The sequence below is a fragment of the Phodopus roborovskii genome, unplaced genomic scaffold (genome assembly GCF_943737965.1).
Source record: "Phodopus roborovskii unplaced genomic scaffold, PHOROB, whole genome shotgun sequence".
Classification (NCBI taxonomy): Eukaryota; Metazoa; Chordata; class Mammalia; order Rodentia; family Cricetidae; genus Phodopus; species Phodopus roborovskii.
The window spans coordinates 14,913,580-14,934,112 of NW_026126585.1; the positions used below are offsets into that span (position 1 = coordinate 14,913,580).

The window sequence follows — 20,533 nt, forward strand, 5'->3', positions numbered from 1 at the left end:
CCCTGCCAAGTCTCATGTCTATTCTAATACCGAAAGTTAGGTTTTCTGAGTGCTCAGCTGGAGTGGCTGCCACCTACTATATGTTATGCAAATTCCAAGGGCAAGATGAGCAGTGCCACCACACCTGCACCAGGGGGCGAAACACAGTCTTGACAGCTCATCAACTCTTGCTTGACTGGTAAACTCACAAACTCCTTCAAACAACTGTATAAACTACTATAGTCACCATTCCCACTTCACCCGAGGAATGGGGACAAAGTAGTGGGTTTGAAGAGATTAATGGCGATTAATGTTGTGTAGCAGGGCCCCCTTCATCCCCGTGGAAACATTCCACTTCCCAGGGAAGCTCCTTAAGAGAGGAAGGAAACAACTCAAAATAGTCCAGAAGCTCCGGAATCTGAGCAGATTCGTGATACCCCCCCCCCTCAAGGATACACAATATAGACCACTAAGTGACTCTCAGACAGGAAGCCTGAAAAGAAGCAGAGACCAGTCAATCTGCCTGCAGGAGGCTCAGACTAACTGAGCCATCAGAAAGGACATCCTTCAACCTGCCAAGCTGCATAAGGGCTATGCGGTATGCCCAGGGGCCCGGCTTTAGAGACTTTTCGTGATGGAGATGTCTTTTCATCATTTCTGCTCTTGTAAATAATACCTCACCCATGCGCCACCAGGTAACCCCAATAAAACTCAGTGGTCCACCAAGTTGGACTCTGATGCTATCTGGACTTTGTTCTGTCATGGGCTCTCTATCTGGCTTAAGTAGATGCATCTTTCCACGAAGACAGAATGGCCTGTGCTCTCAAGTATTAAAATAAACTGTTCCACCTACTACATTATACAGCCAAAGAGAAGCAGAACAAAATTTCATAGTAGACACCATTAGTAGCAGCCCAGGAGACTTTAGACGACGTTAGCACATAGATGGTCTGTCCTTTACAATAGCCCTATACATGTATGAGGAAGATATCAGGGTCCCTTATTAGAGATGAGAAGACGATTCTAGGAGAGGGAGGGTGTGGCTGCAAGCTAATGAGTGCTAAAGCTAGGTGAGGACTCTTACTACACACTCCTCTACAGCCATTCTCGAAGGTTCAGTCTGACTTGGCTATTTCTGCTGCACTGGTTCATATGATTTAACTTAGAAGCAAATGGGTCTCCCAGAGTATGATCCACAAGTCACTAGAAAGACTTGGGTTTGCTCCAAGAAATAAACATCTTAATAATAGTAATAGTTCCATCTTTTACTGTTCACTAACTAAGAAAATAATTTCAAGTCTTGGACTTTTATGACTATCACTACTTCATTAATGATAAATAATAAAAAGGTCTGAGTTACTCTTACTCTATATTTGCTTTACAGTATGAAGCTTTAACTAAGAGCTTGCCCTCTCGTTCCCATTTAAATGAGGGAAAACCTGCTTTTCTGGGAGGTGGCCCCTGGGCCCCTTGTGCTCACCCACATGGCCCCATGGTAACTTGTAAATCCCCATGGTACCATTCTCACACACCCTATCACAGAAGGTTTACCCTGTGTCTTTCTATCTAGAGACCACGCCACCGACTATCCCAACTAGCCACGATTCTTAATGTCACTCCTATAAAATAGTAGGAACTTAATATGAAGAATGAACAAATGAGTGAGCATCCTCATTCCCCTCTGTATAAACTGCTCCTTGCAATTACAAAACCAGTCCCTAATGGTATTCCTACTCTAAATGAGACGGGCCAGAGACAAACCCTATGCTAAATCATTTCTGCTGTCTTATTTAAAGCCTGTTGTCTGCTCCTTTATGCCTTTGCATGAAAACATCTGCATGAAAATAGTCTCTCTTGTCACCTTCCTCTCTCCATCTGTTCCAGCTGTCAGCTCACTTGCTGTCAGTGTTCCCTGGATGATATCCTAATCTCCATCCAATGCCTAACTGTGGGCTTGGAATCCTATTTAGGACCCAGAGGGCAAAAGCCTCCAGGGGAGTCCATTGCTAATAGTACATTCCCCTTCCCCGAAAAGGCCTGTCTTTGGAAAGTAATCCTAGGAGTCTCAGGGTTTCCTGATGGAGAAAGTTGTAACCAGGATGCTCACAATACAGCATCTGAAAGGGGATGAATAAAACTTCCTCTCACTCATATTTCTATTCTCAATTCCCAAACCCTCCCCCAACCCCAATGCTTACAGCTCATGAGGTGACTTCAGCTGTCACTTGGTGAAGCGTTAACACAAACAACAACCTGATAAAGAGGTATGATGTAACCTTCCCAGGTTCCACTAAATACGAAAGGATCAAACTGTACCGAGATACGCTCTGCATCCCTAAAACAAGGGTGGGAAGAACAATGATGTATTGCATCTAGGTGGGAAAGGAAAGGAACCTCAGAGCCTGCAGACACGCTATCCATCACTCCACCTAGAAACCAGGACAGACATGCTGGGGACAGACAACCCCGCCTTTACTAGCTGACTCGAGGCACAAGGATTCAGTTGTTGCTGAACAGGCATAACTCTGAGACAGCTGAAGCCAAGGGAGGACTAAGTGGCATTTTGGGAACTAAGAGGACTATCAAGATTGTAATAACCAGACTCTCCCCCACTCTATACTATGCCAAATCATAGCTCTAAGCCTAGTGGACTGCCTAATGGACACAAGGCTGCCTTCTCTCCTATGGTCTTACCCAAATCTACCCCTAAGAGTTCAGGCTTTGTTATTTTATCAGCCACATTTTTCAATCCCTTCTTCTCCCATTTGAAAACACCATACTTGGGGCTGGAGAGATGGCTCAGTAGTTAAGAGCACTTACTGTACTTATAGACGACCTGGGTTCGGTTTCTAACACCTACACGGTGGCTCACAACTGTCTATGTACAGTTCTAGGGTTGCAATGCCCTCTCGCCTTTGAGGGCACTTCATGCAGACAAAAATCATACACATAAAACAAAAATAAATCTGGGAAAAAATATTATTAAAAAAATAATCCCTCGCTTCAGTTTTCCACAAAAAGAAATATTTAGGTGAAACTCCAGCTTTTTAAGGCTCTGATGATTCTTGGCCCAACCAGAGAGGATTCTCGCTCATCGCAGAGAACTGGTTAAATAATGATGTAACGATCCAGCGGAACTGTGTCTGGCCATTGGGAAGGGATTTGTGTGAGATGTGGGACAAATGCTTTCAGACTAACGCGAGTTCTGTTCCAACTGTGATACAAGTAGAGTGGGCAGTGAAAGTGTCCACTTCTGTTTGCCTTCATAACGTCTCTCTTGCAGGGCTGAAGATGGGACCCACGGTGTCACCTGTGCCAGGCAGGCACCCTTAGCTACCGCGCTACATACAGCCCCCACTCATTACAATTTCCAGTGTCATTTATTGTATTAAGGGCCACTTACTGATACCTCATCGGCTGCCTATGCATAGAGAATCTCTGAAAGGACTAAAAAAAAAAAAAAAAAAAAAAACCTAGTTTCACTCAATGGCAGAAGGGAAGAAAAGTATGCATGGGGTGAGGTAAGGCTCTACTTTCTCCTTAGTTTGCTTTTGAAATATGTGCGTCTTTTTTTACAATGCAACAAGAAAAGAAGAAGATGCTGAGGGATGGTGTGCTACAGAAGACGAGTGATACAGACAAGGAGGTCAGATACACTTCCCTTCTTACAACAAGGAGATTGCTGAGCCTTTCCCTTTAGCTGATCAGCAGGGCACGGAGCAAACATGTGTGACCAGCAGCTGACCTGAGTTCTAGGTTCAGCTGTTGATGACGGCCTTGTTCAAGCTATCCATACCACTGAATTTCTTTTTCCATTTTCCCCCCAAAGCTTTCAAGTGAGAAGGTTGGTTAGATGATATTTTAAAACTGCTTCAAGTTTAAAATTTTACAATTTTCAACAGCCTTTGAAAGCAAGTGACCTTTGTAAGACATATTTCAAATTTTCAACTGATGTCACATGAGTAAATTCATCTGATGACAGTCACAAGCAGTCAGAAAACTATCCCCAAAGCCCACATGGTCACTAGACACACTACATAGGAGTCAAGCTGTAATGAGGGATCGCTTTACCACTTTTGCATGGTCTAGCAAATGCAGGCAGGTAGCCCCTCAGTTTTAATTTGGGGATCTGATTGTCCATTTCACAACCACCACCAAAAATGCTGCTATCAGAAGACGATTACCTAACACATTTCAGATCCAGTCACAAAAGTAATGAATTCATGCGAATCTGATAGTTACTAGATAAACCAAAACTAGTTTCTGATAGTTAAAGCAATGCGCACAATAATTTGATAAGGAGTCAGGAAATGGGTTGCAGGACCCCACTGTATTGAGGGGAACAGGCAGGCATGATTTTAGGGGCCATCGGTTTGAATAAAGTTATTTCTTTAAAATAAGGTTCATTTTTAATTATGTGTCGCTGTGTGGGCATGTACATGTGAGTGCTGGTGCCCACAGAGACTAGGGTGGATTTAGAGCTATAGGCAGTTGTGAGCCCCTGGGTGTCATCCTCAGAATGAGCTCTTAAAGTGCTGAGGCATCCCATCAGCCTTCTGGTTTGGGAGCAAACATCAGTTTCTGAATATATATGTTATACATTTAATTCAAAAGGTAATTCAGACAAGTACTGTGTGCAAATTCCTTTTCTTATTTTTTGTTGGGAGTGTGTGTGTGTGTGTGTGTGTGTGTGTGTGTGTGTGTGTGTGCGCGCCAGAGTTAGTGTTAGTCACAGTGCCTTCCTCATTTGCTCTGTACCTTAGTTTTTGAGCAAGGAGTCACACTGAACCTGGAGATAACCAATTCACTAGTCTGGCCTGGTTGTAAGACCCAGGGCTGTACCCTCCGGTTTCTGCTCCCCAGCTATGGACTTACCAGTTGCCCTGGCTTCTTTTACATGGCCTACTAGGGTTCAAACTAAGGTCTTCATGCTTGTGTAGCATGCGCTTTACTGACTAAGCTATCTCCCCAGCGCCTAAGCTGCCAAATTTCTTCTTTTTTTTCTTCCTGTTTTAGTTTTTCAAGACAAGGTTTCTCTGTGTTGCCCTGGCTGTCCTGGAACTCGCTGTAGACCAGGCTGGCTTCAAACTCACAGAGATCTGTCAGTCTCTGCCTCCCGAGAACTGGGACTGAAGGTGTGCACCATCACCACCTGGCATTCCCCCAAATTTCTTAACTGCCTCCAGTTAAGAGGTGAGGGGGTGAAATGGTCAAATACATTGCATGCATGTGTGGAATTCTCAACTAATTAATAAAAATGAATTAATAATAATTTTTACGATGGAACCTTTTGAAATATACTAAGGTTGGCTCCTCGATACCTAATTGGCTCGGAAAGAGTTGCCAACAAATCCTATTGTTAAGAGATTATGAGACCTGAGACAGTGACATAGCCCCCATCAGCGTCAAGAAGTTCTATTAATTTAGATTTCTGTAGGCCTTTACACTTTTCACTTGTCTGATCTCCTTGAAGAACTTTAGTCTCCTTCCCAACCCTCTTTGACCTACTCATGCCTAAAAGCAAGCACAAAAGTCAGTGTGTGTGATGTTTGCCCGAACACCATTCATCCTGTTGCTGCTCGTACACACTTGTGCATCCAAAAAATTGTTTAGAAATAGATGAAGCCAAAACCGAAGTCCTCTCTGCATATGCCTAACCCCTCTTTTTCTTCTTTCTGTTGTACTCTAAGCATTCCAACTTGTAGCATAGAATCTTGTAGCAAGATATTTACTCTGCCGGCACCTGTTGCACTGACCACGCCCATTGGGGGTTGGGACAGGTGCAGACGAGCCATGGGGGAACTAGTTCTGAGGTAGGGGACCCCGGAGTGCTCTCTCTTGGCTGGATGGAGACAGAGAGCATCTGGAGGCATCCCTGGGATGGGAACCTGCTGGCGTTCATCTGTCTCTGTTGTAAGTTATTTCTCCCTGAATAAACATCTATTCAGCCTACCTGTTTTTTCTGATCCTTATTATTCCATGATAGAATCTGGCATATGGTAAATACAAGGCAGATGATCAGTGAATAACTTCACAGTATTCATGGATTAATAATAATGATGGTAAAATGAATGGCAGTTGCTGAGCATCATGAACTAGGCAATGTGTGTTTCATTTCTTTGTTTAGATTTGCATATGCTTAGAAAATGTAATATGGGCTGGACACAGACTCAGAATTGAAGCTCTTGCCTAGCACATATGAAAGTTCCACCAAGAAACAAACAAAACCCCCAAAACAGCTAGAACATATACAACTGGATGACTTAAATTTATAACACAACATATACAAAGGTGTCTCTAATAACTTTAAATATACGCTCATATGCATTTTCTTCTTTTTGATCGTTTAAGCTATAATGACCATGTTTTAAAATGTTTTTCTATAGTGAAATGTGTTATACTTTTAAAAATAAAATCACTTAAGTTTTCCTTTATATAACAAAAAAATGTTCAGTTCATCTGTTTTAGAACAATACTCTTAAATCATACCCTTTCAAAAGTTTCCTTTGGGATTTAAAACAACAAACCACCAAAGACTTGGAGCTTAACTAACTGAAACAGATTTACAAAGACACCAATCAATCATATTAATGCTCTTAAAGAAAAAAAGGACAATGTTCAAAGAAAAATTAAAGCAAGTGTCCCAGCTGGAAGAAAAATCTAATTTGCTCCATGCAGAGTGTGCTTCATGAGTGGAGACCAGTGAAGGCCTTTCATTTGGTCAGGGTGCATTTTCAATGGCCGTGTTTCATCTCACGAGTGCAAAGTCAGTTTTCCTTTCTTGGACATCAAAAGATAAGGAAATAAATTTTAGTGCAAGCAATAGGCCCTACTTGGCAAGTTCAAGATAATTATTAGAAAGCAGCATAAAAGACCCGTTAGCAACCTTTCAAAGAACTATTAACACACACTCTCACACACAATCTAAAAGACCTGAGAACAATGAGTAAAACATACTCCTTCAGAATTCTTGATAATTACCAATATTACAAAAAATAACTTCCTAATAATGAAAGTTATATGATAATGCATTCAGATCACCCAGGAGAGACTTCAGACCTTTTTAAACCAAGATACACATTGGCAAGGATATTTGAATGTAGTTCTCAAAAACCAAGAAACTTAGTCCCTTGGCATGATCTTCTGAGGCTGAGAGGGTTACTTTCAAATGAAAGCCTACCATCTGGCTGAAGTTTTCTCTAATTTCTTTTTTCTTAATAGTTAATTTAGGAGCATCCCTTTCCTTGAGGTCCCTGGCAGATATGAACAGCTTGTAGATGCGTTGCTTTAAGTGTAGAGATGTGTGCAAGTTATCCCAGATTCAGATCTAGTGTATTCAAAGCTTGCCTTTCAGACAGTTGACGAAACTCTTGAGTTAAGTGTGTCTGCTCATGCTCCTTTAAGGCCAGCGAGTGCCCTTACCGTGAAATAAAACTGCTCTGTCTCTTGCTGGTTAGCTCTCCTCTTAGCAATGCTAGGCTTGCTCATGAACGTTTCTGAGACCGTTGACTTCACAGACTCCATAGAGTTGCTGTACTGGAAGCAATCAGACACATCAAAATCCTCCACAGTCACGATGTCTTGGATGGTCTGCAGGGTAGCCTCCATGGTCTTTTTCACCTAGAACCACATGGCCAAAACAATCGTGAGGGGCGACGAGAAGATGGAGAGGAAGTGTGCCTCTCAAGAAACAGGAAGGGAAGGGAGGAGGGTGACAGCAGAGACGACAGGGCTAAGTGAATGATGAGCACCACAGGGGACCCTGCTTCAGCCAGCTGCCCTCTCCAGCGAACATCTAAACACCACGACTTCTTTCTGCTAATCACCTAACTCAGCTTTTATGCAATGTTGACTTTTCTCAAAAAGACTTATTGTACGTGTAAGCATGTTTTGCTTGCATATGTGTACGTCATGGTGCCTGGTGCCTGTGGCAGCCAGAAGAGGGTGTTGTTGGAGCTCAGGGAACTGATGTTATGGATGGTTATGAGCCACTAGGCAGGTGCTAGAAGCCAGCCCTGGGTCCCCTGCAAGAACGAACAGTGCTTTTAACCACTTAACCATCTCTCCAACCCCAATGTTTACTTTTAAGATTTAATCTCCCATTTCTTTATTATAATAGAAGTGAAAGTCAGGATTGCCATCACAGCAGAGCTAGCTAAAATATGTGATAAGTCATGACCTTCAACCAATCAATGAATCTGTTTCCCTATTTGCAAATTAAGTAGCCCAAACCTAGCCTTCCTAATAAAATTAAGACTTACTAGGTAAGAAGCCATCTGAGCTCAACAGAAAGCTAGATTACTGGTCAAATTGTCCTTTTAAACTGGTTATTAAAGGAAAATATGCTGCGTTTAGAAAAAGAAAAGTCACTCTCTTATAAGATGATAGATATATTTGAAGTGTCAAAGTCAACAGTTTCTTTTTGAAACGCTGGGAAAAGCCAGTCACAAGTGGGTCTTTGTGCTGCTTTGATTAAATGTGTAAAGGGGAGGGGCATTTTGTAAAAGCTCAAAATAGAGTGCAACCTTTGGCAACGTATGAACAACTTCCTGGATTTCCAGGGCAGGGTGCAGCAGCAGGGAACGCTCAGGCCTCCATCTGGCCAGGAAATCTTTGCAATAGCCCGGGCATTCTCTGCCTGCTGCCCCCACCCACCCCTGATGGACAGCCACAAGTAGTTCAACAAGCAAACAGTGGCTCTGGGCCGCTGGGAAGGAAACACACCTCTTCGTTTTCGATCTTCAAAGTGGACAAGCGGGATTGCAGCTGCTGGCATCTCTGTACCAGCTCACTCTGGACAGGCTGCTGGGCACAGAGCTGAGAGGCCTGTCAGAAAAGGCAACGCAGGTCAGGAATTGGACGCAGGTCTTTGGAGGGTTCCAGTTCTCACCACTGCTCATGAAACAATTAACACTGTATTGTATCCCAACTACTGTAAGGCTTGCGGTTTCTACATGCAAACAAAATCCAAAGACAATGTGTGTGAACTTCCAGACCAGACAGCACATGAAAGGAATAGGGAGGGAGGTGTGTTTGGAATGGACAGGCAGGGGTAGGTCTAGCAGGGTCTGCAGCTCTGCGGAATTCCCAGGAGGCTAGAAAAGAGTGCCCCAGGCAACCCCTGGTCCAGAAACCCAGTGCTTGGGCACAGTGAAGAGTTCCTGCCAAAGGTCCAAGTGGTCACCTCTCTGGTGCTTTCCTCCCTACTTCACACACTAGCTTTAAAAAGCAGGAGAGAAGTGGGCCAGCCGTTGGCAGCCGGCATGTTTATAAATCTGGGCCAGCTGTGTATGAGAGCTTTGTCTCAATGGGAAAGAGTTCATGTGAATACAGGAACAAGTTCATGGGCTACGTGAGAGAGCCCCAGAGGGCATAAGATCGGATGGAACTTTGATATCCTCTAAATAGCTATCAGTATCCTACTAGGTATGGGATCCTTATCCCCAGTGAACTACCAACTCTATCCTCTGTGAAGGAGAAGCTGACCTGGAGTGTCTTGATAAAGGAAAGGCATGTGTAATCTAATCTCCTGGATGACTGATGGGAGGCAGAGGGCTGGGAGATGGAGGCTAGGATGCCATGAGGAGGCAGTGCCTATCACTTTATTACCAAGTGTGTTTTAGTTCTCATCTGAGGAGAAACATCTGAAGAGAACCGGGCTCAGAACCTCAGCAAAGAGTGTATATTCATACACTTGTATACATTCTCTCACTCAGAAAATACGACGTCTCTTCAAATGGAGGGGACTGGAAATTGACCTTTTCCTCCACTGGCATTTAGGGAATTTAGGATTCCAACTGATCTGACCTCTCCTTCAGCTGAGAGGCTGGCCCAAGATTCAGAGCTGATTTCACCATGGTTTTTAGATAAGGAGACATGGATGGAGAAAGCTTGGTGGCCAGAGGGGTTGGTGCCAAGAATGAAAATTTCTGTCTCTGGCTGACTGATGTCACCAGTCAGGCATCCAATGCCCCTCGAACCTCTGGGTGCCCCAGTAGTAGAAACAGGCACCAACTCCTAGTGCATTTGAGAGCAGCTGACATCAGCTCATGTGCTGTGGCCACTAGTGTGGCCAATTTCAGAGCTACCAGTTAAAACGCCACCTGAACCTTGGCCCTATTTCCAGGACTTCCAGGCAGCGCCTGCCTTCTACCTCATACAACCCACAATAATGGAGAAAGACTGGCAACGGGACCAAGGATGACTTGCTACCCCTAAGCCAGAATGTGAAATCATGGGAGGCTCTGGCCCCTTTTCTGGCCACTGATCAGCTGTGTCATATATAGGGCAAAAGAATGAATTAACAGTTTTTAACATCACCCAAGCCTAGCAGGGAGCATTAGAGGAAAAACCACCTCCAAGCCTGCTTCTTTAATGAGCAGCAGAGTTGCTGAAGCATGCTTTGCCAGTTGATCTTCAGCCAGGGTGCAAGGTAATGCATTCCAGCTGTGCTTTAGAGTATGGAAATGCGGTTCTGACAGGGCCTGTGTACCCATCATCTGGATTCCCCTTTATGGAGACAAGCCGTTTAGCCCAGAAGAGAACTCAGTGGACAGAAAACACACCAGTCCATTTGGTTAGTCTAAGGGAAGGAATCTCAATGGCAGCTGGAGAAGGGATTTAGAAGTCTTGGCAGGTGAAGGAGGGGGCTTCCTGGAGTCTGGGAATGCACCTTCCCTGAACTTTAACTAACGTGCTGCCGTTTTAGTTCTCGCCTGTTTAGCTGCTGACATCTCAGCCACAGCAATGCAAACAAATTGCAAGGGGCTTGGTTTTGCCCAGGAAGGAGGGAAAGCACCTCCCATTTTGGACGTATGACAGAGACGTACCAGTTCACCCTGGCCTGCCTATGACAGCTCATTGTTGATTAGAACACCACCTCTGTCAGGCTGCAGCTTTTCTAGAGTCTAGCTGCTAACCCCAAGGGAAGCTGTTCCTGGCAGGAGCACACTGCTGATTTGTGGTTTTTTTTCCTTTTTTCCTCACCTAGTGCTTTTGGTCTCACACTGTGGGGGGCGGAGGAAGCTTTGAGTGAATGTGTAAAGAGTAGATGAAGTCCTAAGAGAATGTGTATTGTTGACATGGGCATGGCCATGTCAAGGACCAATGCCTCAGACCTGTGGGAATGCCAAAGCCTTCCCCATGTGGGTCAGACTGGGAAGGCAGAACCTTCCTCTGGTCTGGATGTGCATGTTAAGAGTGTGCACAACCGAAGCTTCCATATCCAGCGTGTCTACAGGACTGCTGTCCTATAGCTACCTCCTACCAATATCCGCTAACGCCTCTCCTTGTGCTGCCCTACATGTAAACAGGCTGAGGCCCTGATTTATTTCGTAGCTGGCATCCTCCATCAGAGCTAACACAACCTATATGACCCTGCTCTTCTGTTCGTGTATCTGTGCTTTTCTTCCTGCCCTGGTCACCCCAGTCAGGTTTCTGGGGCAGGGTAGATTACCCTCTGGGAGACCATCCACTCTACAGTTTAGGCCAGCAGAGTCAGATGGAACATGAGCCTATGCCCAGGGATAAGCACATTAGTCAAAATCAAAGAGATACTGTAGGGTCTGAAAGAACAGAGCGAAACTTACCTGACAGGAAGCCACTCTCCTTTGGATGCGGCCTACATGTGATAAAACTATACATACATCTGGTACACTCCAGTCAGTTAGAAAAAAGGCGCAGGATAGGGAAGGGCCTTACCATATCTCCCATGTGAGGCTGGAATTCAAATTTCATAGGGGGGCAGAAAACATTGTTGTACATCTCCATGAGTCGCTGCTTGTCACTGGTGGCATCTAGGTTTTCTACTGCATTTTCAATAGCATCCAAGCCTTCGTGTTTTGACTGTTCCAGATTTAATTCAGCGGACAAGAAAGTACGCAGGGCCCGGTTCAGGCTAGCATGGTAGCCTAGGTCACAGCACTGCTGTGGGAAGGAGAAGGCACATAAGCATACCACAGATATCCCAGGGCCCGACAGAAAGGGAAGCGGTCTCTGGGACAGATTTGACCATAGCAAGGTGACTGCAATAGGAAGGAAGCTGACATTATGATTCCCAAGACCTGGGTAAGATTGCTTAGTTCTTGCCTCCTGGTCAGTGGTTACACATACCATGTATGTAGGGCACAGAGTTGGCTAGACAGAAGACAATCTCTAAGAACCCAATGACACAAAAATGAGAATGGCCAAGAGTTAAAGAACCCTGTTTTATTTTCTGGTTTGCCTGGGGATATCATGACAACAAAATTCAACAATAATAATGCAGGTTGCCATTGCTCCTTGAGGGCCGCTATAGTTAGAATTCACTACACAGCAAGCTTGCCAGGCCAATGCAGTATTCAGGGCCCCAAAATCTGGGGTGCTGCCTTAGCAGCAAATTCACATACACTCAACTCTAGGTAGGTGGGGAAGGAGGGAATAGAAGGCCGATGCGAGTTATGACGTCCACTTCCAGTGTTCTGAGACAGGAACCTTGAGCTGAAGAAAGCTAAACTAAAAAGTTCTAAAGTTAAGTGTTACTGGGGAAATCCTTAGCATCCCTGATTTTCAACAACAAGAATGAAAAGGCTATGAAAGTGGCAATTGTAGGGGTTGGGGTATGGAGGTCAACTGGAAGAGGGTCTATTTAGCATGCATGAAGACTTAGGTTTGATCCCCAGCAATGCATAAACCGAGTGTGGTGGTACAGGCCAGTAACATCAAGAGTGGAAGCCAGCAGAGGAGGATCAGAAGTTCAAGGTCATCCTCAATCCTCAGCTACATAGTCAATTCAAAGCCAGTCCCTGTCTTTAAACAAACAACAAAACCAGGGCTACAGGAACAACTCAATTAGTAAAGTCCTCAGGTGCAAATAAGAGGGCTTACTTTTGTTTTTTGTTTTGTTTTTTTGGTTTTTCAAGACAGTTTTTCTCTATAGCTTTGGAGCCTGTCTGGAATTAGCTCCGTTGACCAGGCTGCCTCCAACTCACAGAGATCCGCCTGCCTCTGCCTCCTGGGACTAAAGGCGTGCGCCACCAACAAACGCCCTTCGAAGACTTAACGTTTGATCACAATCCTATGTAAAAGATCTGGGTGAGGGGTCTGTAATCCTAGCACTGAAGAGGTGGAGAAAGGGGCTTGATGGTCAGCTGGCTAAGATGAACCTTCAAGAATCCTGCCTCAAAGAAATAAGGTCAGGGCTTGAGAGGCGGTTATGTAGTTAAGAGTGCTTACTTGTCTTTTAAAGGACCTGAATTTGGCTCCTAGCGCTCACATTAGAAGCTCATAACTGCTTGTAACTCCAGGTCCAGGAGATCTAACACTCTCTTCTGGACTCACATAGGCACCTGCACTAATGTGCACATATTCATTACACACACACACACACACACACACACACACACACACACACACACACACGCACAGCAAAAACACAAAGCAGTAAAGGTAGAATCAAACAATCTTGGAAAAGCTCCTCCCATCCCTAGACCTGTTTCCTTGACAGTCCAGTGGTTTTCAAGCTGGAGATCACATTTCTGAAGTTCAGTGTCAGCACCGAGGCTAACCCTTGGGAAGGGGATTAGAGGGCTACTTAGCAGGCCTGGGGGCCATTTTATCTTTACATCAACCAAGACAGCCCTGCTCACTTTCTTATTTAGTAAACTGGGATTCTATGTGTGGTCTGGGCTGAAGAACAGATTCTTAAGAAAAAGCCTGAAAAATCCTTGGCTTAAATGTAATCCCCAAAGCTCTTTTCAGCAGTGGCCTTCGGTAACACTGTGACAATATTCCCTACCCCTCCAATAAAGACCCAGAATCCAAACTCCTTGACCATCAATTATGGCCTCTATTATTTACACAGCTTTGATGTCCAGAGCCTGAGAGGAAATGTCAGAGAAAAATCTCTGGATAGAGTAAGGCCATCTGCCTGATTGTAATTTCAATGCATCAATAAGTACCAAATTAATTTCCCTAGCATTTCCTCCTCATCACGATCACTTCAGAAACAGCCACTATTGGGGAAGAAAACACATGTGACAGGCCGCCTCCTTCCAGGCATCTGACAAGAAGCCCAGCAACGGGGCACACATCGAGCTGAGCCCTGGCGCAATGCCAACAGAGGCTGGCAGGTGCTTGGCTTCCGCAGGGTAGCCAGAGGATGGGTAGACATTGGATTCAGTTGGAGGAAGAGCAAGCGCAATCTAGACAAAGGCGGCTGATTGGGAAATTGCACGTGCAGGGAGGGACCCTTCCTCCTCTAGGATGCCGCTGGACCTGCAAATCCTCTTGCCTAGCTCTCCATGGTTAGTGGTGTAGTGACCAAAAATAACACCGCCAACTGCGGCGGGGGACCGAGGGACAGCGAGGGGGAGGCAGGGTACCCTGCAGAAATCTTCACGTATTTGTACAAGCCTAACTTTCTTCTCCATTCCCACTATCTCTATCCTAACCCAGACCTTATTTCACGACAATGTTGTTTGCTCACTGTCATAAAATGTGATTTAATGGCCGCCGTTGAAGAACCTGACATACGTCTTCCTGCCTAAGGTAAAATTCACCTTCAGTTTGTACATGTAAAGAGTGGTTCTGTCCACTAAAGCGTTCCCATGTCAGACAGTGTTATGCACATTCTTCATCCTAATCTTCACAACGACTTCCCCTGAAGTCTATGTTACCGTAGTTTTCCACACAAGGGAAGATGAAAACTTAGTGAAGAAACCTAACTTGACCGACGTTAAGTGGGAGAAAACAAAATACCAAAACAAAACAAAAATCAAAACTGCAATTTGTGTGTATGTAGTCTATGTCCTCAACATCACCTCTCAATATGCCCTCACCTTTAGCCTCTTCTGTCAACTCCGGTGACATACTCCCTGCATAGGACAGCGTTGAGCAAGTATAGGCCTTCGGCCTTTAGAAAGCCAGTTTATCCCTCTGGGCCAGAAGTGGGGGAAACAACAGCATTGTAGACGGCTGTGCAGCGAATGACAATACACTCCACACACATCTGGCGCTGTATGGACTCAGCATCTCCCAATCTGCGGCCCTCTACCCTTCATATCCTAGCAGCTCTTTTCCTGAGACATTCACTCTCACCTGCTGGAAATGGACTCAGTCTTTAAGATCCAAATTCAGTTCTCAGCCCCTGGGAAGCCAGTCAACCCTGCATTCCTGGTTCACTTGGACCCAACTTCATTCATCCTCACATGGCCCTAATACACACAGTCATTCTGAGGCCGGCCATTTCGTATTACCCCAACCAGAATGTAGGTGTCTTAGGGTTTTCTGGTATCTTATTCTTGTTTACAACTGTTCTTATGAGGTCCTATTCACAGAAGACATTCGATACGGTTGACTGATGGATGCCACATCTGTAACCTGAGAACTGCAGGGAGTTTTCCTTAGCTGGAGCAATGCCTCTGGATGACCATCTGTAGCTTCTCAGGACCAGTGAGTTAAGGCCAGACTCAGAATGTGCTCTCTGGTTCTGCCAAGCTTCAGTTAACCCAGGAGATGTGGACAGAGCCCTGGCTATCTACATATGTAAGGGGTAAAACCTGGCCTTCAGCAAAGAAGCAGTATCCGGCAAGGTTAAGTAAATGAGATTTGAGTATTTCCCAGGAGAAGCCCAATGAGTAGAGAGGGAACAGACAATTTTGTTTATACTGGAAATAAAGTATGCTTTCCATTTTGATTTTGATGAGTTTCATGGCCATGTTAGGTCTCCTTAGCCATTTCTGTGTTACATAAAAGCAATAAAAACTCGCAGGAAAAATATAATTTTTATATAAAATTGAGTAACAGACCATCCCAATGTGTGAACTTTAGTCCACAGTTCATTATCCCTTTCCCAGCTGCTATTCTCCCTTAAGATATCTAGAGAAGACCTAGAAAAGACAAATGAGTGTTTCATATCACCCTTCAAATTCATACAGAAGAGAAAAACAACTGCCTTCAGTGAAACCATCATAGCGGGAAAGCCAAGTTCTTTCATGTTGAATTTGGGTATATACGGCATACAGACTTTCCATCCAGGTACCTGGCCCTCACAATGCTCAGCTACCCACGATGACAATGCCGTGTACTTCATTTATCCATCTGTTCAGAGGCTAAGAGACAGGGATACAGGAGAGGAAATTGTAAGAACTCCAGTTCTTAGAAACCACCAAGTGAGATTAAAATGTCTTCTCTGCCTAGAGTCAAGTTTTCCCCAGTATGTGTATGATGTCTCATGTGGATTCTTATAGTCTGAGTTTACATTAAATATTTTATTATACTATACAAAGAAATTGGAGGCTAGTCCTTATGTCAGTGTAATGAGACCCATTAAAAATAACTTTTTATTTATGCTCAGTGCCTCAAACCCGGTAGAACAGTGGCATATGACACATCCAACAGTGACTGGAAGGCACTAACCCCGTGTCTTAACGCAACTTCTGGACCCTGTTGAGACCATGAAGCCAACATATCCAGGCTCCCCACTCAACTCTTCGCTTCTTTGCTACAGAACAGTTTGGGCAAACTTTTAACTGCATAGGACAGCATGAAAAAGAAAAGAAAAGAAAAGAAACTATTGATAGACAGACAATGTGGATGACGCTAAAAAGAAATCCTGGGTTAAAAAAATACAAAAACTACATTCTGGAGACAGAAAGATGGCTCGGTGGGTAAAAACACTTGCTGTGCCAGCCTGCTGACTTGAAACCAGTCCCTAGAACTCACGGGTCTTTCGTTTTAACTGTTGGCTTCATGAAACCTACTCATCTGGTAAGAGTCTCAACAAGAAATTATCTACATCAAGTTGGTCTGTGGAAATGCCTGGGAGGAACGTTTTGAGTGTTAATTGAGTAAAAAGACCCAGCCCATTGCGGGCAGCGCCATTTCCTCTATAGAGAGTCCTAAACTATTAATGAGAGAAGAAAGCTAGCAGAAAGCAAACAGGCAGGCAGGCAGGCAGGCAGGCATATTAACTTGACTAAAGAGGTAATAGGACTAGCTATTTGAGTTCCTGCCTTGACTTCCCCAAAATAACGGACTATATCTTGGGATTGCAACTAAATAAATGCTTTCTTTCAGAAGTTGCTTTTTGTAAAGGTTTTAATCACAGCAAAAGAAATGAGAAACACCACATAAAAGTAGAAGTGGAGAGAGAGAAACGAGTCCACAAAGTGTCTCCTGGCCTCCACGCACACACTGTAGTATGCACATGTCCACATGCACTCAAGTAATAAATAAACAAAACAAATTGTATTCTGTAGAACCCCAGCTTTGTGAAACTCTCCAACAGGCGATGTTAACTTAAGGGCGAAAGAGTTGGAACAATGATTGCCTTCAAGTTCAGAAGTAAGAACTTTGGAAGTCATGAGAGTGTGTCGTCCATATCTTGTGTCTCCTTGTTGTCGGTCTCAGAGCCTAGCCTGCCCTTAACGCCTTCCCTGCGTTCACCGCCTATGCTGAGATTCCAGGTGTTTGCTGAGAATGGTACTTACTCTCTATCTCAATAAAAATACAGGTTACAAGAATAAGCACATTTGTCAAAAACTCTTCAATCTGTAACAAACCAATCAACCAACTTAATTAATCATTAAATGTAAATGACTCATGAAAAGGACAAAGTTAAAGAGCAAATCTTGGCTTAGCAGATCTCTCTTCCCTCTTTAACTGTGTGCTCGGCTACATAGTACTACTTACGGTAAAGTAAGCCTTGGTTCCTGCCTTCTTGGATCTTAAAAGAGACATACAGTGACCTCCATTTTAACCCTCAGCTCACAGCAAGAAATATACCACACACCCACACACCCCTAACGTAAAAATTACAGAAAATATCTCAGCCATATAATATTATGATGCGATCTAATATTTTCTCCCCTATCCTAGTCTAATCATTTAAAATAAGCTAAATGTATAACAATGATTTTATTGCTCCCTTAATGGATCACGGTTCATGGTTTGAGAAAACTAGAGCACATGAATATGTCTTAGGTAAAATCAGTTATATTCTATTTGTAACACTGATGCTGAACACACACTTTGCCCCATAAATGTACTAAGTGGTTATGAAGAATAGTAGTAGTATCATATCAGCGTGTGGTGGTGCACACCTTTAATCCCAGCACTCAGGTGGCAGAGTCAGGTGGATCTCTGTAAGTTCAAGGCCAGCCTGGTCTACAGACTGAATTCCAGGACAGCCAGGGCTACACGGAGAAACACTGCCTCGGAAAAAAAAAAAAAAAAAAAAAAAAAAAAAAAACAAAACACAAAATAAAACAAAGTAACTTTCATCCTAACAACAACAACAAAAAACAAACAACAAACAAAATACAATACAGTAAAAAATCCAACCCAAACAAGAACAGACTTACTCATGGCCTGGAATGCTGCCACCCTGGACTTGTTCACCCCTAAACCTATGCCTTGTCAAGTAAGCACTACAAAGGTTGTCATCTTTCCCAGTGGCTCTTCAAATCACACCCTATCAGTTGGGCTCTTAATAGGCCATTTATTTATTTGGATGGGGAAAAAAAAAAATCACACAAAACAGCTTGCTTCTTATACCTGCCCATGCATTACAAAGGTTGTAACTCATAGAGCAAAAGCCTCTTTTCTCCTGAAGTAAGCAATTTATTGAAACCGGTACACATGCCCTCTAGAGGAAAAAGAAAGAGGACAACCCAGTAAAGAGGGTGTAATACCCTGTCTGGTCTAACTTCTTAATTTATTTTACCAAATGTGAGACAGATAGCAGAGCGTGGGCATAAAAAGTGACCAGCCGTCTTCCTCAAGTGACCAGCCGTCGTCCTCACGCTGAGAACGGGCCTCTACCAACAGTGAGAGAGAAGAATAAAGGGCCTGGTGTAGGGTTTGACCTCCACTGAAGGACAGTGTTCCGATTGGCATCGACAAGCAGAGAGAACAAAGAGGAGCCTGAACGCAGACCATGGCTCCACTTACCAGCTGAGACGATGACATCTAAGGCCTTGGGAGGCCAAAACCTACTGATCGAAACTCCCCGGCTCAAAGAAAAAACAGTCTGTATTTTAGAAAAGTTCCCCCAGCAACCCTGATGTAGGCCAGATTTAAACAGGCCAGGCCTGTATTGTACTAGGGGGTAGAAGGGTAGTAATGAAGCAGGATTCCAGATTAGCTCAGCAGCAAGCCTAAGTGTGCTAACTAGTTATATAATGGTGAGTCTGAGCTCAGATTCACCACACAGCGGGTGTCCTGTGAAGAAACCAAGGTAGAAAACCATGGGTTGTCTGGCCAGAGTCTGCAGGCTTAGCTGTTAATGCCAAGAACCCAAGGCAAATACCAGGTCTCAGAAAGAGTACTGCTGATGTCTTAGAGACTGGGCTGCTGGTGCTCGATCAGCTGGCTCCAGATGCACTTTGGTGACTCCAGGAAGACACGAGAAAGGGTATGCTTATATAGCTTCACAGAAAGCTGGCCCAGGAATTGGGCTGGACTGCACTCTGAATGTGAGAGACATTTTAGGACACAGAGATTGAGGAGAAGCGGTAAGAAATCAAAGCAGAGCGTAGCCCATGAGGTCAAAGACGATTGGCTGTACCTACTGCCTGCAAGATATACGTGCATACTAACCCCCTCCCTTCCTTTTTCCATTTTTTGTGCCGTATCTCAAAAGAGAACAGGGCAGAGATCAGTAGCATCTGGATGCCGCCTAGACAGGACCCTAGCCTGCAGCACAATGCGAATAACCTGTGGCAAGAACATCTCTTAACTGGATCACAAATTAAGACAGCGTTGTGCATCTACAAGAGTGACATGACAATAAAATGAGAAATCAACAAGAAACGCGAACTGTTACATAAATATAACGCATGGCATTTTAACTCTTCTTTCTACAAGCTTCTGATGTAAGAGACTATTTCTTGACAATCAGGAGCACATGGGTTTAGGAATCAGAATTTGATACGAATTCTCAGACTTTTACTAGCTCTGGGTAAATCACTAAACTCTGTGAATGTCAATCAAGAGTTATGGATGGTATTGCTTTTCTCTCATAGATGCTGTGAGGGATGAATGATACCATATGTAAAGTGCATCACCTTTGCACAGTGGACTATGGCTGCTACCTTCAAGTTGGGTCTCAAAATGGCCAAGACGCCTGAACACAGAAATGGGGGACATGTGACTACGCTTCTGAAATGAGGCGAGAGATGCCCACAGTCTCCCACCCCAGCTTTAAGTACTTACATCAATTATATCAGACAGGTCGTGGATGTAGTACTTGAAGACCGATGCATTGGTTGCCTCCAAAGCCAGTAAGTACTCATTTCGGGCTTTAATGGCCTTCAGCTTATTCTCTGTGTACTTGGCTTGTCGCTAAAAAGAAAACACAAGTTCACTTTTAGTCTTCTTTTTAATGAAAAATGTTTACTTATTTCATGTGGTGTGTGTGTGTGTGTGTGTGTGTGTGTGTGTGTGTGTGTGTGCGCGCGCTTGCATCCACACATGCCTTCGTGTTTGTATGGAGATTGGAGGGCGACTTGTCAAAGTCATTTCTCTCCTATCATGGGGGTTCCCGGGATTGAACTCGGGCTGTCAGGATTAGCGG

General features: G+C 44.2%; 1 protein-coding gene across 4 annotated transcripts in view; it reads right to left on the minus strand.

Moving 5' to 3' along the window:
* Nucleotides 1-20,533, minus strand: part of Srgap2 (SLIT-ROBO Rho GTPase activating protein 2) — a 205,438-nt gene that overhangs the window by 40,996 nt on the left and 143,909 nt on the right. For 3 of the 4 annotated variants that reach the window (XM_051204127.1, XM_051204129.1, XM_051204130.1), the window contains exons 6-9: nt 20,173-20,301; nt 11,680-11,904; nt 8,704-8,805; nt 7,402-7,599 (exon numbers count right to left, since the gene is read on the minus strand). In XM_051204127.1, coding sequence (XP_051060084.1) covers nt 7,402-7,599; nt 8,704-8,805; nt 11,680-11,904; nt 20,173-20,301 — 654 coding nt within the window. The remainder of the gene's footprint in view (nt 1-7,401; nt 7,600-8,703; nt 8,806-11,679; nt 11,905-20,172; nt 20,302-20,533) is intronic. The other variant, XM_051204128.1, reaches the window with a different exon arrangement.